This window comes from Opisthocomus hoazin, chromosome 7, assembly GCF_030867145.1.
Source record: "Opisthocomus hoazin isolate bOpiHoa1 chromosome 7, bOpiHoa1.hap1, whole genome shotgun sequence".
Lineage (NCBI taxonomy): Eukaryota > Metazoa > Chordata > Aves > Opisthocomiformes > Opisthocomidae > Opisthocomus > Opisthocomus hoazin.
The window spans coordinates 58,633,393-58,646,217 of NC_134420.1; the positions used below are offsets into that span (position 1 = coordinate 58,633,393).

Genomic DNA, 12,825 nt, shown 5'->3' on the forward strand with positions numbered 1-12,825 from the left:
TTTGACAGAATAGTTACCAGGCATTATACAGCGACTTTTTATTTTTTTCCTAAGCTATAAGAATATTACAAAACACAGTAGAAACTTCTTTGTACCCGTCTGTCTCTCATTCAGGGATCTGGCACTGCCACCAGTATTCAATACTAGCCAGCACTCAGACACCTAACATCTCTTTTTAGATGCTCCTAACTCAATGCCTGTGAAGTGGGCATCACACCAGCATCCTGAAAGGAATTAATGACTTGACATTCTTCACAGGGTTTGGAAGCTAACCAAGCTTTAAAATCTCCACTGAACAGGGAGGTAAGAAATACATACTCGGTAACTAAATGTGGCAACAGCCCTATGGGGGACACAGTATGTGATCACACAGTTAAAGAGCACTTTGCTGATGCACAACAGAGGTGGGTTAAAGCTGTATCAGCAAGGTTAATTTATTTCCTAGCTTTTGACAGCCATGCAATTTTAAAGCTTTTTTTTAGTATAAAAATGAAAATTTTTGGAAACTTTTCTATATTAATTATATTCATAGGTAGTGAAAACCAACTCAAGGAACAAATTAAGATATTTATTCACGTATTGTTACAAATTTGTGTTTTATCCATTAAACATATTTAACAGGACAACCTATTTGAACTCAGGCCTTTCAGCATTTTAATAAGCTAAAATATACACTTTTACTGCCATATAAATTATGGTAAAAAATAATTCTCAAAGACATACTGAGGGGACAAAAACTTTAAGCAAAGTAACTCAAGTTGAAATAGTCAATTCCCTTCAACAGTGGTTGCTATTTAATGAGCTCATATTCTTTACACTAGCAAACTTTATACAAACAATGCCACAAAGCTACCATAAATGCAAAAATGTAAAAAATGTACACAAACATATACACATAAATTGCTGTGTTTCTGTCTGAGCTGCCTTACTATTTAGAAATTCAGTACAAATGCATGATTTTTATTTATATACTTCATTTGTAACATCTAATTTTTTAATTGTAAACAAGATTCAGCAACGTAGAGCAACTTAAAACAGTTGTCAGAAGCTTAAATCACGAGGCCTGGAGACTGAGAGAACTATGCACACAAGGGATTCAGACTGACTTAGATACCAACAGCTTTCCTGACAAAGCTTATAGTGCTGTGAGATGTAGGATATTTAAAAGATTCAGAAGCATTTAACTACTCTAAACAAATTATTAGATTTCAGTTTTACAAAATGTATACATTTCAATATTTAAAGTAAAATCAGTATCACATATCCACACCTTTCCTGACAAAGCTTATAGTGCTGCGAGATTTAGGATATTTAAAAGATTCAGAAGCATTTAACTACTCTAAACAAATGATTAGATTTCAGTTTTAGACAATGTATACATTTCAATATTTAAAGTAAAATCAGTATCACATTTGCAGGTATATGGATCATGTTCCGTAGGAGTGTCTCGTTCAGAACCATTTAACAGCTTTTTGGTTTACTAAGAAACCATTCTTGGCAACTCAAGCAACTGTAAATGAAAGCAAGCAATGTATGTTCACAATCAGCCACTTCATGAGAAAATAAAATCCAACACATCCCTTAAGCACCTATGAACTCACTGGTGACTGACACAACACTTATCATTAGGCAAGACACATAGGGTACACTGCATTGCTATACAGCCCTGGTGTTTAGGAACTGTCAGCTGATACTGGAAAGAAAATGGAAGATGCCTTTGCACAGGTGCCCTAGTGAGGCCCCATCTGGAGTACTGCGTCCAGTTCTGGGCTCCCCAGTTCAAGAAAGATGAGGAGCTACTGGAGAGAGTCCAGCGGAGGGCTACGAGGATGGTGAGGGGACTGGAGCATCTCTCCTGTGACGAGAGGCTGAGGGAGATGGGCTTGTTCAGCATGGAGAAGGCTGAGAGAGGACCTTATAAATGCTTATAAATACCTGAAGGGTGGGTGTCAGGAGGATGGGGCCAAGCTCTTTTCAGTAGTGTCCAGCGACAGGACAAGGGGCAATGGGCACAAACTGAAGCACAGGAAGTTCCGTCTGAACATGAGGAAGAACTTCTTCCCTCTGAGGGTGACGGAGCACTGGAACAGGCTGCCCAGGGAGGTTGTGGAGTCTCCCTTCTCTGGAGATATTCAATACCCGCCTGGACAAGGTCCTGTGCAGCCTGCTGTAGGTGACCCTGCTTCGGCACAGAGGTCCCTTCCAATCCCTACCATTCTATGATTCTGTCATTCTGTGAGGTGTGACGATTTGTTGCTCTCCGTCACTTCTGCAATTCTTATGAAGTATTGGTTTTGTTTTTTTCAGAAGATGCTGCCTTTGTTCAGGTATGTCCCAGGCATTCACCACTGTATTACTTGAAGTGCCAGGATGCTGAGGAAAACCCAGGATGGCAGTTCTCTCTATCAGGACAGTATCGGACTAATAGTAGTAGCAGTAGTAGTGTCAGTCAGTTCAACACTGGAGAAGTGGAACATTAAACATGGACTGTGCCAGTTTACACCCACTACAAATATGACAAGTGCTAGTGCCTATAGCCAACTGATTTCAGTGGAAAATTCAAGTACAACAATATTTTTGCAGATCTTGTGCTAACAGAGAATACAGTAATGTATCCATAGGCTTCCATTTCCAGGAAATACGTCCAGAGTCAAATCTCATATTGTGTATTTTTAAGTACTTGAAAATTCTCACCGTATTGAACAGAGCATTTGATGAATCCCTTCTGATACATGATCTATATTTTTTTATTTAAAACACAAACCACTTCATGCAAGACAGATTTTGAAAACAAGGTCCTAATGTAAAGACTAGTGTGGTGAGTTTTGTGGTTTTGGGTTCTTCTTTAAACATTTCAAACACTGTAAGATCGTGTTACAACTGAAAAACAGTGCAGAACACACATTCAAGAATTAAACTGCTTGTAAAAATAAAATGTTGGAAAAAAGTTGAAATCAATTTCACTGAAAAGACTCAATAAAGTGCAAGCAGTAAATGCAAGGGTTTACATAGTGAAAAGTGAAGTTTAATAAATTTGTACAATCTGTATTGCTGACAATGAGACACTCCCTAAAAGTTTTACCTTGACAGCATGCCCTCATATAAAAATATATATTCCAATAGCATTGCAGTACAATCAGATCATGACAGAATTGAGAATGACATGAACACCAAAATGCCACTGCTCTTTTTCCGTAACATCAAAAAGGAAAAGAATCTACAGTATATTCCAATTAACTGGATTAACTGGGCCAGCTGACATTACATAGTATGCTAACTGCAAATGAAAATGATGCATTGCTACTTACTTGTACTGACTCATCACCACTTGCTAAGAAGGCATTCAGGAGGCGTCAAAGTGCAAACATGGAACTCACTCCTGTGCAAAACACTCAACTTTTGAGCTCTCATTAAAGCAGAGCTCTAATTACTGCACAGAAGTATGAACTGCAGCAAGTATTTTTACATCAGAAAACATTCCATGTTATTAAATCCACAGGTGTGTGTCTTCTCAGAAGAATCTCTTTCTGCTTACAGATTTAACTGGAATAACCAGGCCTTCAAAGAGTACCATAACTTAGATGATTCCAGTGAGTGAAAACAAAACTTTGTAATACCATCTGTCACCCAATGCAAGAATTATTGTAACTGGAGTTTTATTTTACAAAAATTAATAAAGCAGACTGCAGAAGTCTTCCTAGCAGAGGGGAGATTTTCAAATCATTTACCCTCCAGCCAGATTCTTTGGTGTTCAGGAATAGCTAATATAATAACAGAATGAATAAGAAGTAACTATTTTCCTTCATATACTCCTATTTCTCATGTAAGGCCCATCAATAAAGTTTTTGCTAGAGGCAGGTATTAAATAAAAGTGAGGGAAACTACTTCCTCGTCGCCCTTAGAGACTGAACTCTGATCAAAAACACCTGATGTCCCTCTTTCAGTGGAGATTTTCCACTCAGCTTATTTGCAGGATTTCTATTTATGACAAGCACAGGACTATGACAAACTTACATTCTGGCAAGTCATTCAAAGCGTTACGTGTTGAAATTAAAAATTAGTATTTTTCTAGTCTAAATAATCTTTAGTTTTTATCCTGCAGTTTTTGTTAATCCAAGGAAAACACCTTTATTCCTGCACAGCTAGTGCCGAGCCTTTTAACTGCCCAGAAATGGCACAATGTCAGTTGCTTAACAAAGCTCTGTGGAAACCCTGGTCACCTATTAAACCGTCCACAATGTCAGTACCAACTTCAATTTTTGAAGTTTTGTGTGTTTTTTTTGTTTTTAAATCCTCTTACCCATACCCAGCTCAAATCAAATGATCCCAGTACTCATTGCCAAATAACTGACAATGCACAATTTAAATTATCTTCTGAGAGCAGCAACTTTGCAACAAGATTAACTTTAAATAAAAGCAGATTACTAAATTAAAGTCAGTATAGAATTTTAACTCTGAAATTATGACATAATTTGTTTTTTCTTTACTTCGGATTTCTCATTCTTATAAAGAATTATTGGCCACAATAATATTCAACTGCTGTTTTCCTGAAGAAGTTATTTTTAGCATTGTAATTAGTGTAACAGAAGACAAAAGTGGTTTTACATATAAAGAGTAGTTTAAACAGATTTAAGACACTTTTCTGTAGGATCATCATCAAATGATGCTCTTTTCAATAATTTGTGTAAGCTTCTAAACCACACAAAGGATAATGCACATTACATTTTATTCACACTATAAAAAAGCACAATATACAGGCCATATTCTTTAAAGTGCAACAAAACAGAACATTTCTGCAACATTCAGGTTCTTCAAAGACCCACAGATGTAGGTATTTAATATTTAGGAACAAATCCTGCTCACAGGTGTATCAACACTGAATCTAAATTCTGAACTGTTATCAAGCTTGCCCTTGCTGTAAGTGCCACGCTAAAAGTGATGCTTACAATCACTAAACAATATTATCTGATCTGCTTCCATATCGTATCGTCATCATGTCTTGTGTCCAAAATGAAAGCGTTTATCCTTCAGTCGGTGAAGAGCATCTGCAGAGCCCTTTATTGAAGGGAGTTCTTTGACTATGCTCAGAAATCATCTTTAAAGTACAGTTTCACCATACAGGCTACTGCTTCAGATGTTAAATCTGCCAAGAAAAATATGGTAAACAGAATGGAGCAAGCATGTCTCTGAGCTGGCAGCACATGCTTCACTATGTTTGGCACTATCTTCCAAATGTATTGGTAACACACAGCATAAGCAAGTACCACTTCGCTTTTCACTTCATAAATATTTTTGGTTGGATGTTTTGCTAATAGTAGTTGAAAACCTAATTTGTTCCTGAGGTGAGCATGACAAAACAAAGTGAGCTCCACCTAAAGCTGCCAATAGGACGATCTTCTGCATTTCCAGCCTTGTTACCTGCCTGCTGAGCCAGGTTTATAATCTCAATCCTCCCCAAGGCGCCACTTCTGAGACTCTTCTTGACGCACATCTGGTCTGATCTGGTTTCTCATTCCACCTAGAACATTTGAGGTTGCCTCTGTTGCAACAATGAAAGGTTTCACCACAGTTGGTGGAATTTGGCGGAGGACTCCTCCTACTGCCCCAGTTACTCCTCTGTTTTCATGCTCACGAGCAGCAGTCTCATAGATGGTTTGGGCTGTGTCCGTAATCCCCTTCGAGAAATTAAAAGAAATTAGTTACACTGAAAAAGAAAAAGCAACCTCTCCTAATTTTATGGGAAACTTAAAACTGCTCAGCATTTATCTTCTTTGTGATTTGTATTACAACTGTAGCATAACTATACTGATACAAATATGATTTAATTATTCTAATGAGTCTTAAAATACTGCTACTATGAACACACACGAAATTATTTCATGTAACTTCTGGTGACACTTCTTGTGCATAAGGGAAGAACCTGTGGGGTACTGTGAGTTATTAAAAGTGACAAAATTCACTGAAAACTCCCCAGCTAAGACCTAACTTCCTAGACGAGGTATCAGGTGCAACTAACTCAAAGTACAAAACAAAAAGTACAATAAAAACAGGTCAGCATTCTAATTGTTAATATACTGTCATGGTAATGAGAGCTTTCACTTGTTTTAAATCCAGCATTATGCTTAAACTCTAACAACCTCAGAATTAACAGTAACTGGGATGGGGTGGCTGAGTGGGGAAGGGGAGGACGGACGACGCCGGGTAGGAAATCAGGTTTACAGGTCTCAGAGTAACTGTAAACCCTCACAACTGTAGAACACTGAAGTCTTATTCACGCTCATCTAACATGTTAGTTTATTTCTGCTTCTCTGATTTTTCCATGCAAGGTTTCTGTTGGTTTAACATTACCGATGAAGAGAGTTGTTCAAAACTTAAATCACCCTCTTCATTTATTAGCTTAAACTAACATTTGATATTTTATTTGCTGTCTTAGGCAGTCATTCTAAAGTTTGGTTAAGGACAATTACTTTTGCACTCACCTCTTTTACTACGCTGTATGCTTTGGCTACTCCTTCCCGCAGGTCTACTGGCTGATGAGCTAACCGATGGCGAGGGAATCGTTTAATCTTTTTTGCTTCAATAAAAGTAGGCCCTGGTGATACCATGTCATATGCAGTTTCTGCGGCTGCCTGAAGATCAGGAGCGAATGGAAAATATTTAAGAAGCCTTATAGCATCAGATCACAAATTTAAACTACTAACAGGGTGACATAATTGAAATAAAATAATTTTAAATCCACAAATAATATTAATTTACATCAGATTACGGTTTTGTACAAGAACTTCAGGAATGGGTGCAGCTGTAACTATATATATTAAGTTGCATAATCAGAGAACGAATGTTGTAGGTTTTGGTAGGGGTTCCCCCACCCAACTGCATTCCTTCAAAGGCATCCTCTAATTTGCACAAAATGCTTAAGATAGAGACTGAAACATTTGATCAACGGTATTTTTTTTCTTACAAACACACATGCATACATGTAATTCCACTCGTGAATAATACCACTGGTTTTCTACTATGTACGTTCAAGCTTTGGCACATCTGCAATTTTTGCAAAATTAGGTAGTAAAGTGTATTTTCGTTATGTATTTTACATTAAGTAACATAAATTTATTAACACTTTAATCCAATATTATTTGAGGGTTAAATCCAAAAAGCTTTACAGACTTCATGTACATCAACACAATTAGTATTGGTTTTGAGAATTTTTTTTTGGTTGGTTAGTTTTGTTTGGGTTTATGTTGTTTTGCAAATATAAGCTGACATTTTAAAAAAAGTTAAGAATCTATTACTGGAAAATACACATATGCGAAGAACTTACCTTTCTCAGTATCAGTGATTTTTTAGTGCAGGTGAGTATTTTAGTATTAAACTGTACATTGTAATACATTAAAGACATTAAGAAACATCTAACAGCTTGGGCATTCAGCAATATTTTAACACTATTTTCTAACCATTGCATTTGACGTCACCTCAGATCGCTGCAAGCTTTGCCCAGTCTCTGCTTTCCTCTTTATACAGCCGCCTTTTTTTTTTTTTTTTAAGACATGCTCCCGACCTTAAATATACAGCACTAAGATATTAGCTTAATATAGAGCATTTACTAGCAACACTTCTCACTTTATGTCTAACTGCATAAGTAATACACTGTACCTGTATAGTCTGAACCATTCTGTTTGTTAGCTCCAGTGCTGCCATTGCAGTGGAAGTACCAAAAGAAGCTGCTCCTCTTTGAAAGCCTCTTACAATACGGCCATCCTTTCGGTACTGCTCTATCGGTAACCACACCAAGTCTTTCAGACCTTGGACTGAAAATGAAGACAGAACACACCATAGTTAGAAAGTTCTCTTAGGTAAGCATAATGCCTTGAGAGGAAGTGAAAACAAGTGTCAACATTGTTTGTGGGGTTTTTTGTTGAGTTTTGTGTATTTGTTTAAAACAACTGCCAGGTGTGCCTGAATAGAAATAAGAATTAACTTACCTAACTGCACTAGCGAATGCATAGGACCTACTCCTCCCAAAATTCCGGGTAGCTGGTTTTTCTTTATATCATTAAGCCATTCACTGATGGCATAGGAAAACAATTTATCCACACCTAATAAACTGAAGCAAGTAAAATTATTAGTATTTTTTAAAAACCATACATTTCTTAATAAGACAAATGGATTATTCATTGAAGTAAACAAAGATGTCATTTAAACAAAAGGAAAGCTGTTTCCAAGTGTCATCTTTCGTTGCTGTTGGCTAACCTAAGCATTTCACGTGTACGCGCTTCATGAAACGAAGTTCAAGACTGCATAATCACATCCGGTTCAATAGGAAATAAACATACAATTAAAATTAACAGAGCTTAGCACCAAGACTAGCACATATATTACATACTGTCCTGAAAATAAATGTTGTTCTTGAACGCTATATATTTGACAAAACCTAGAATTAAGAAATATCTGTAAAATCAAAGAATGTCTTGGATTTTATAAGTGCCTCTTATCAGAGAATTTGCTTTTTGCTTCCTACATTCAGTTATTCACCATAAACTTGTTCAATTTGCAATACTAATGTTAATTTACAATTTGATAAACTTACCCATGTCTGTAACAAAGTCTCTTCAGCTTTAGTTCTGAGCAGTTTAACTGAGCAAGCCCAATAAGAATACCAGCTAGTGTCCCCTGTAAGTGAAACATTTTGTTGTCACATAGGTTCATTCATCCTGTACAATCTGTATGTGAGAAATAATTTCACCATCTCAACTCTTATTTCAGGTATTTCTGTCTAAACTGATTCTCCCCCAGGTTCCCAAATGGTAAATATTACACTGCTATGAATTATGTTACACCAAAGCTTGCAGAAGATGGAATCTGTTTCAATCAGCTACTATAAGCAAAACTTCTGGATACAGGAGGGCTTCTTCAGAAATATTAAGATATAACAAATTACATAGCATTACACAGCTAGGCATTAGTGTGTTCCAGGCATTTTAAAGTTGCTATTTCACGTTTTGATTTCTTTGGCAGCAGTGCAAATTCAAGAAGTTACTGCTTTTACTTGTCCATACTTTCTTACTCATCTGCCACGACAGAGTAAAATCTGGTTGTGTACAAATCTGTTCTGTAGACTCAGTATAATAACCAAAACAGATTTAAAAAAGAACTATGAGCATTTTTTTAATCTGCAATAGATTCTGCCATTGCTACTGAAGACCATACATTACTAGACTGCAACGGAAGAAAACAAGGAGAAAAAAAAAAAAAATTACTTTATTCTGGTGTTAATGAGGAAGAAAATAAAATGCATAATTCTGGCATCGGATAGTGGTATCATCCTTTGAGGGGCAGTCACTGAGTCACTGAGTTGATACATGTGACTTTCAAGTCTCATTCTGAGTTAATCATACCTGGAGAACCCACCCCCCTAGTTTTCATATTAAGATCACGACAATAATGAGTAGGGAGAATAAAAATATACCCCAACTCATGGCAGGGGCACAACACTACAATAAACCACATCAATTTTTTTGTTCTACAGCATCAGCATTATCCACAAACCTGATCCATTGATACATGCTTGCCATGGTAATCAAGCCGTATTGGAACTTCTGATGTAAAACGAAATTCTCTGGGATATACAAAGGAAATTTTACAGTGAGAAACATGAAAAGGAAATAAAATTATCCCTCCAAAAAGAAACCCATGGCTTCCCATCCTCCTAGAATAGGATGCCACACCCACTCCTGTAAACCACAAATCCTCTAGTTGCCATGTTAGTACTTCAGAAAAAGTGTACAAAACACAGTGGCAAATTCAGCTTTTCTTGTTTTATTAACATCTAGTCAAGGTTAGCATTTATAATAAATTCAACAGTCCTGCAAATGTGCTACTAATCCTGCAGGTGAACATCTTCCCTCAATTTTCACAGCATGAATTTCAGTTACAAAATTAAAAAGTATGGCTAACGATGCTTCTCTGGGCAAAATCCAGCTCTGCACCTGAAACGTATTAAAAACTCTGTTGGTGATGTATGTGATGAAATAGAACCACAGTCATTCTCTCATAATTTGGCTCTGCACTACATATCAAAGTACACATTTGTTGTTAGAGGCACTTCTGATATGAACACACAAGAAAAACCTTCTGCACAACAAGACGCAATTTTTATAATCGCTTTCCAGTCAGGACTACATTAGATTTTCTCTCATGATATGTTAATCTCGTACTTCCCCCATGATACCCCTTTCCTTTATATACTCTCATATCTGTTTATATTAGATCTAACTTACATTGTTAGCCATAAGAGTACAAAGACTGCTCTTTTTATTTCTTTGTAAAACATCTCATCACTGGTTCTGTACAAGGCAGAGCTTTAATTAATTTTATTTTCTTGTGCACAGTAGTGTGCAAAAGTCAATAAAAAAAATCATTAGTTACTTTCCAGGGACAGAAAAAAATGTATTTGATTCCCACAATCTGTCAATAAACAAACAAAAAAATTCACCTAGTCATAAGGTCTGACTAGTTTATCCTCACACTTTCCTTAAAACATTCAGCAAAACAGCTGCATGTCACTGGAAACTTCATAACAAAAGTTTACCTGAAAAATACTGGCTGATCACTGTATGACGTCACTTCTTGTAAGAAATGATGGTCATCTCCATTAACCACATCCATAGAATCCACGCTACCATTTTCATTTGCTTGTTTATGTGATGAGAAAGAAATGACTGGACGTGGGTCCTTAAGACTGCTGACATGCCTGGGCAAACTACACATAACTTCAGCACCAGGAGACTTTTTAACTACGGTAAGAAATTATATACCATAAACTGACTCATATTTTTCAGAGTGATTACAAAAAGATCATGTTTATACAATTACTGTGTCCTTAGTAAGCTCTAATGTTTATTACTGGGGATTACTAACTGGACAATAGATTCTCTTAGTAAGACAATATCTTAGTTATCAATCGAAATTATTACGGGAATCTGAAGTTGAGGTTTATGCATCAGCATAAATAATCCATCTAGTTTTAATGCCAGTATTGCAGAGCACTTCATTATCTATGCATATGACATCCCGACAGAAATAGGTCAAGTATAGCTGCTAATAAACTCACAAATCTAGTTAATAGAGGAAATCTGCTTTTTAATATATACTGTTTTTTGCATCAGATGGTATAGTTGATTAGAAATACTGCTTTAACTCCTTATTTACAATCTTGAACTCTGTTTCTTTTTCTAGGGGTTACACAACTTCAAGCTATTAGACAGACATGCTCTTTTAAGCAAGAAGTATTAAACAATGTATTTGTCATATCTAATAATAACACCTAATACTATATATACCGTCCTCATTTTTTTCAGAGCTTATTAAATATGCTTCAATTTTGCCAAAATCTTTTATACAGTGGAGATCCCAAGTGTCAAATGCCTTTGTTGGTATTTATAAAATACAAAACTAGAACACCCACAAAACTAAAATACCCAAAGTTTCTGTGTTCTAACAAATTAGTCACTACTGTTGGGGTTTGGTCACTAATGTAAGTTCTTTTACAGACATGAGATTCACATGTGACTTTATAGACATGTACACGCATTAAAGGAGAAAGAAGAAGCATTTTCATATTAGGTATTTGAAAAGTATACCTTCAGGATCTGGAGTAACTAACAGTTCTACTTCTGTAGAGAGGCTAGTGAAAAAATCCTTCAGGAAAAACAAGGCATCCTAATGTTAAAAATAAAATACAAACAGGTTAAAAAAAGAAGAAAAATACACAATTATCTAAAAAACTATTGTCTATTATTCCAGCTCTTTATTTCTATATGGATATGAATCAAAACACATTTCTTCTTTTTGATCCTTTAACAAGTTCAGAAGCCACATAGAAATACAGGAAAGAAGCCAGAAAGACCCTCTTGGTCATTGCCCCCTGCTACATATAATATGATCACATAATCTATCTAGCTCTATCTTAAAACTCCAGGGTTGTTTTCATCATCTCTATTTTCGCTTTGGAGACTGTTCCAGAACCCAAGTCTTTTAATGGCTATAAACTTTTCTCTGATTTCCAATAAAAGGGTATGCGCATATAGTTTATATTCATCCCGAATACCGCCAATATCAGACAAATTATTCCAGATTGGATCTCGCCACTGCTTCATTAAAAGTCCTTAATATCTCTGCTATTAATGTCTTGTCAGTCACATCCATCACACTTTTGCCTTGCATATCCTATAATTAATGCAAGGTGGACTTTCTTTTCCTTTTTTTGTTTCCAACTGATAAGCAGACAGCTTCAGTAGTAATAACAAGAATTTCTAACATGAGTGCATGCAGCCCTGTGCTTCCAAGAAAGCTGTGGTTAATTGTGCACAAGCTATAAAAGTGAAATTTGTTTATGGTACAAAAGATAAAAGACTTAGAAAAGTGATCAAGAGGGAACATATTTCCTCACTAGATTGCAATATTTCCATGCTATTCTTCTATATGAAATTGTTATAAACTATACAGAGTTCAATTTTTCTAGCAGTCATATGAAAACCTGGTCTCTAACATGTGTTGAGGGAAACAGAAGGTAGGTATGGAATTCCTAATTGTGCTCCTGAAAAACCCACATCTCTCTACAGGTGACAAATTAATCAAGAAATGCCTCAACACAGTGTAATAACTGCACTTTAAATTTGAATACACATATATAGCTTCCTTACTGGTGTAGAAAACCAAACCCAGCTGTTTCTTGAGTATATGAAAAATACTTTGCACAAAGGCTTGCTAAAGAAAGTACAACAATTTCTCCCATTTCTGTTCTTCATGCCACGGCAGTTGATAACA

General features: G+C 36.1%; 1 protein-coding gene across 2 annotated transcripts in view; it reads right to left on the reverse strand.

Moving 5' to 3' along the window:
- Nucleotides 1-547: 547 nt before the first annotated feature.
- The window catches only part of ATG2B (autophagy related 2B), a 49,712-nt gene continuing 37,434 nt past the window's right edge, over nucleotides 548-12,825 (reverse strand). For both annotated transcript variants that reach the window (XM_075426373.1, XM_075426372.1), the window contains exons 35-42: nucleotides 11,640-11,718; nucleotides 10,589-10,793; nucleotides 9,547-9,616; nucleotides 8,588-8,670; nucleotides 7,983-8,104; nucleotides 7,654-7,808; nucleotides 6,480-6,629; nucleotides 548-5,675 (exon numbers count right to left, since the gene is read on the reverse strand). In XM_075426373.1, the coding sequence (XP_075282488.1) occupies nucleotides 5,445-5,675; nucleotides 6,480-6,629; nucleotides 7,654-7,808; nucleotides 7,983-8,104; nucleotides 8,588-8,670; nucleotides 9,547-9,616; nucleotides 10,589-10,793; nucleotides 11,640-11,718 (1,095 nt within the window). In that variant the 3' untranslated portion in view covers nucleotides 548-5,444. The remainder of the gene's footprint in view (nucleotides 5,676-6,479; nucleotides 6,630-7,653; nucleotides 7,809-7,982; nucleotides 8,105-8,587; nucleotides 8,671-9,546; nucleotides 9,617-10,588; nucleotides 10,794-11,639; nucleotides 11,719-12,825) is intronic.